This window comes from Anastrepha ludens, chromosome 4 (genome assembly GCF_028408465.1).
Source record: "Anastrepha ludens isolate Willacy chromosome 4, idAnaLude1.1, whole genome shotgun sequence".
In the NCBI taxonomy this organism is placed as follows: Eukaryota; Metazoa; Arthropoda; class Insecta; order Diptera; family Tephritidae; genus Anastrepha; species Anastrepha ludens.
The window spans coordinates 41,302,318-41,308,317 of NC_071500.1; the positions used below are offsets into that span (position 1 = coordinate 41,302,318).

General features: G+C 42.8%; 1 protein-coding gene across 1 annotated transcript in view; it reads left to right on the plus strand.

Annotated features, from left to right (window-relative positions):
• LOC128862065 (uncharacterized) overlaps positions 1-1,050 on the plus strand; it is a 354,012-nt gene extending 352,962 nt beyond the window's left edge. Inside the window, exon 26 of the mRNA XM_054100472.1 lies at positions 692-1,050. Within this exon, the coding sequence (XP_053956447.1) occupies positions 692-907 (216 nt within the window). The 3' untranslated portion in view covers positions 908-1,050. The remainder of the gene's footprint in view (positions 1-691) is intronic.
• Positions 1,051-6,000: the final 4,950 nt, after the last annotated feature.

Consider the following 6,000-nt stretch of genomic DNA (forward strand, 5'->3'; position numbering starts at 1 on the left):
TGAAAAAATAACATTGCTCTAGAATAGGGCGGCCTTACTAAGTAATAAAATTTAACAAAATTTAATAATACTTCATTATTAAAATAAAATTTATAATTGGAAAAACTATCGGATTGCTAATGAAAATTAAATTTGTAATTAATTATATGAATTAGTGCTGCCAATTTCAATTTATATGTATTAAATGCTTATATGAATTAAATATATACATACATATGTATGTATATATTTCTTATTGTAATCAACTCACCAATTAATCAGTACGCGTATAAACGCACACATGTTCTTCTTCAATATTCGCACAAGAAACACAGACACATACACATGTACATATACATATATCGCACCTAAATACAAAAGGGTCACAACTCAAAATGTACTTCTGCTCAAATATGAACGAGACGTTATCAATAAAACGGTCCGCGGATGACATATGGCAAAAATAAATTTTTTCTTTTTGGTAGGACTGTTCTAAGCTTACATGGCAAATTTCAGCGTGATATGTTACATACATTTGTTTTCTGTGCTACTGTAAACAAGTCAAGCTCGAGTGTGGAAAATTTTGAGTTGTGCCCCTTTTGAATTTAGGGTGCGATATGTACATATGTATATATGACATTAGCATTTGTATGCTATGAAGAGACTTCATAATCTTACAAAGAAATCTCCTTTATTATCCTCCAACAAACAGGATGGATCAATGGCTAATACATCGAGCAGTGTACCATTTTTATTATCATCCAGCATGCCATCAATCCGTTCCAGACGTACATCTACTGTACACTCATCGGGGCCATTGGGATGTGGCTCTGGGATTCTACAAAAACTTGGCAGCGGAATGGTAAGACAAATATGTAACTACTTCTGTATCAGGCAATGCAAGCCCGGTGCAAGATTTAATGGTTAATGGACAACGTACCTTTGTCCGAAAGATTTCCGATATTGAGTATATCACATTCAGTCAGTAATGAAGAATTGAACAAGTGAAGCCTGTTGGCGTTAGCAAGATATGAAGATTTGCAAACGCCTTAAACGCAAATATGCATTGAATCATTTGAGCTGTGAGCTTTGTAACTAAATACTCAATGAAAGCAAAACAAAATTGTTAATTTACACACATACATATATGTATAATAAGTAACTAAATATATAGAGAATAGTGTTTAACGAAAAAATCTTTTTTAAATAATTGAACGTAGTAAAACGCACTTCGCGTGCTCACGAACGTCAAAATAACATCAAACAATAAGAAATCATTGAATTTGGGAATAGTGGATACATACAAAAGCAGATAAAAAACCATAAGGAAAACTAGAATTTCACACAATCGCTCTTCTGGATCACATTGCACCAGGGAAAATGCATTGAACTTAAGAATACTAACAGTCAAATTTATTATTTGCTTTAAATAAAATCGAAGGAAGATATTTAATTAGAACTACATGCATATGTATGTGTATAAAGCTACTTGTGTACGTATGGATGTAAAAAGCATTTCACTAACATTGTAACCATTTTCTGCGATATTCAGCGCGCGTTCCTACACCCTAAAAGCCACATGTGAATGTACTCTAGACCGGGTCGGTCGCCATACGAAAATTAAGTAGCAAAAGTCCTCACCTATATTTAACGCTAATGCTGTTGAGCCTTATAAAAACCGCCGAAATATTGGGTATGGTAATAAAGGTCCAGTGTCGGATTTGTTGTGGGAGAGAGACTTCGTCGCCAAGTACTGTCGTTCACTCCGGTGGACGAGCGTCCGCATCAAAGCGCGATTTTTTAATATCTCGCTAATTTGCGCCCACGCCCCGACAGAAGAGAAGGACGATGCGACCAAAGATTCCTTCTATGAGCGCTTGGAACGTTCCTATGAGCGCTGCCCCCGCCACGACATAAAAATCGTGCTTGGCGACTTCAACGCCAGGGTGGGCAAGGAGGGAATTTTTGGTCCCACAGTCGGAAAATTCAGCCTGCACAACGAAACATCCGGTAACGGACAGAGGCTGATCGACTTCGCCGGGGCCCGAAACATGGTAGTCTGCAGCACCAGATTCCAGCATAAAAAGATACACCAAGCCACCTGGCTGTCTCCTGATCGAAAAACGCGAAACCAGATCGATCATGTTGTGATAGATGGAAGACACGCTTCTAGTGTATTAGATGTACGTACGATCCGAGGACCCAACATCGACTCGGATCATTACCTTGTTGCAGCCAAACTGCGCACCCGCCTCTGTGCAGCAAAAAACGTACATCTACCTACGCAAAGAATGTTCGACATTGAAAAGCTGCAATCACAACAGACAGCCAGAAGATTCGCCACTCGACTCTCACTCCTGCTCTCCGAAAGCACTGCCCAACAAATCGGCATGCGCGAGCAATGGAGCAACATTTCTCGTTCCCTACGTACCGCCGCCGAAGAAGAAATCGTATTCCGGCGAGCCCGAAAAAGCAATTGGTACGACGAGGAATGTCATGCTGCCGCCGAAAGAAAAGATGCCGCCTGTAGAGCCACGCTGCGATCGGGCGCAACGCGAGCCAAGTGGGATCGCTACAGAGAGCTGAAAAAGGAAGAGAGACGTATTATCCGACAGGGGAAACGAGAGGCCGAAATACGTGAGTGCGAGGAGCTCGAGATGCTGGCCAATAGGAACAACGCCCAAAAATTCTACCAGAAAGTTCGGCGGCTTACAGAAGGTTTTAAGACCGGGGCGTTTTCCTGTAAGAACAAAGACGGCGATCTGGTGACTGACGTACAGAGCAATCTTAAATTATGGAGGGAACACTTCTCGAACCTGTTAAACAGTGACAGCTGCGCATGTCATAGAGAATGTGAAGATCCCGATACTCCAATCGATGACGACGGAATTGTAGTTCCGTTACCCGACCATGACGAGGTGAGAATAGCAACAACGCGGCTAAAGAGCAACAAAGCCATGGCAGCCGGCGAACTGCCGGCTGAGCTATTCAAACATTGCGGCGAAAAGCTGGTAAGGTGCATGCATCAGCTTCTATGCGAAATATGGTCGGAGGAAAGCATGCCGTCCCATTGGAATTGAAGTGTGCTCTGCCCATTCTATAAGAAGAGTGATACTACAATCTGTGCCAATTACCGGGGAATTATACATATATATACATAAATATATATGTACACAATTGACGCTTACACCCTTTTTGGCCGAGCTCCTCCTCCTATTTGTGGCGTGCGTCTTGATGTTGTTCCACAAATGAAGTATAAAGCCGACTCCGAACGGTAGATATTTTTTTTATGAGGGGCTATTTCATGCAGAAATACACTCGGAGGCTTTTCATTTCCTACCGAGGGACGATCGTTATTAGAAAAAAATGTTCCTTCATGTTGGTGATTCACAGAGACTCGAACCTATGTAGTCCGAGCTCCGACTACAATCTATGGTGTGACTACCAACCCATTCGGCTTCGGCGGCCACTTCAGGGGGATCAGTCTTCTAACTAAAGCCCATAAGGTTCTAGCGAGCGTATTGTGTGAAAGGCTGAAGCCCACCGTCAACCAACTGATTGGACCTTATCAGTGTGGCTTCAGACCTGGAAAGTCTACCATCGACCAAATATTCACAATACGCCAAATCTTGGAAAAGATCCACGAAAGGAGAATCGATACACACCATCTTTTCGTCGACTTCAAAGCTGCATTCGACGGTACGGAAAGGAGTTACCTGTATGCCGCTATGTCTGAATTTGGTATCCCTGCAAAACTAATACGGCTATGTATGATGACGTTGCTCAACACCAGCAGCGCCGTCAGAATTGGGAAGGACCTCTCCGAGCCGTTTGATACCAAACGAGGTTTCAGACAGGGTGGCTCACTGTCGTGTGACTTCTTTAACCTGATGTTGGAGAGCATCGTACGAGCCGCAGAACTTAATCGTTCAGGCACAATATTTTATAAGAGCGTACAATTGTTGGCGTATGTCGATGATATTGACATCATCGGCCTTAACAACCGCGCTGTTAGTTCTGCCTTCTCCAAGCTGGATAAAGAGGCAAAGCGAATGGGTCTGGTGGTGAACGAGGACAAAACGAAGTACCTCCTGTCGGCGCACTCGCGTATCGGCACCCACGTCACTGTTGACAGTTATAATTTCGAGGTTGTAAAAGACTTCGTTTATTTAGGAACCAGCATTAACACCGATAACAATGTCAGCCTTGAAATACAACGTAGAATCTCTCTTGCCAACAAGTGCTACTTTGGACTAAGTAGGCAACTGAGCAGTAAAGTCCTCTCTCGTCGAACAAAACTAACACTCTACAAGACTCTCATCATGCCCGTCCTGACGTATGGCGCAGAAGCTTGGACGATGACAACATCCGATGAAGCGACGCTTGGAGTGTTCGAGAGAAAGATTCTGCGTAAGATTTTTGGATCTTTGCACGTTGGCAACGGCGAATATCGCAGACGATGGACCAATGAGCTGTATGAGCTTTACGACGACATAGACATAGCGCAGCGAATAAAGATCCAGTGGCTTCGTTGGCTGGGTCATGTCGTCCGAATGGATACAAACGCTCCGGCTTTGAAAGTATTCGATGTGGTACCAGCTGGTGGTAGCAGAGGAAAGATCAGGTGGAAAAGGACTTGGCTTCACTTGGTGTGTCCAATTGGCGCCGGTTAGCACGAGAAAGAAACGACTGGCGCGCTTTGTTAAGCTCGGCCAAAATCGCGTAAGCGGTTATCGCGTTAAAGAGGGTCCGCTGCTGATATTATTTTTGTGTTCGAGTATTACTAGACTGGTGATTTGAAGGTGTATATGTGAGGCCTCGATCGCAATAGCTGATATTTGTTTGAAGTGTAAAGATGATTTTTTATCTGACGTCAAAAATACCTACGTGAAGTGAAGTTCATGCTCCATTATTACGTTTTGAAGAAAAGTGCAGCGGAAACGTGGATACGAATCTTGATCAATATTTACGCTAATCACGCTCCATCAAATACAACTTGTAAACAGGGGTTTCGACGCTTCTAAAGTGACAATTTCGACGTGAGTGATAAAGATCGCGAAGGGGCACCGAACAAATTCGAAGATACTCAACTGGAATAATTATTGGATGAAAACGCATGTCGAACGCTTGATCATTTGTTGGATGTTGACAGATCAACTGCTGTACGCGACAGGGAATGGCCCGGAAAGCAGGTATCTGGGTGTCACACCAATTGAATGAGAGGGATATCGAGAGACGTTTAGTTGACGTGTGAGATGCTTCTCGAACGGCAGAAAATAAAATATTCTGTGCATCGCATCGTCACCGGCGATGAAAAATGGTTGTATCATGATAACCCTAAGCGTCGAAAATGTTGGAGCTAGCCGGATGAACCAGGTCCATCGACAGCGAAAAAAAAAATATTAAAGCTTCAAAAGTTATGTTGTGCATCTGATGGGATCAGACGAGTGTCATCTATTATGAACTCCTTAAACCATCTGAAACCATCACTGGCGATCTTTACCGACTGCAGCCAACGCGTTTGAATCGACCTCTCAAAGAAAAGCGGAATGGGACGGTAGACATGACAAACTGATTTTGCTGCATGACAACACCGGGACCGTTGCTAAATCGGCCCAGAAATATTTAGAGGGACTGAATTGGGAAATCTCGCCCCACCCGCCGTATTCTCCAGACATTGCACCTTCGGATTACCATCTGTTCCGATCAATGCCGTCAGCCCTTGTTGGAGAGCAGTTCACTTCTTACGAGAACACTGAAAACTGCCGCAATGAATGGTTCAAGTCAAAAGAAGTTGAATTTTTCGTCAGAGGAATCCGTATGCTGCCTGAAAGATGGAATAAAGTTGTGTGTTTTTAATTCCTTAAATAATTCGAAACTTTGGCTACGAAGGACGGAAACTAATTCCCATACACAATATTTTTTTTATTATTATTTGGCACCCGATTTTCAGCAATAATGTGTCATTATTCCTGTCACGTGGAGTTATATATTTTCTTCAAAGTAGTACAAAGTAAATCT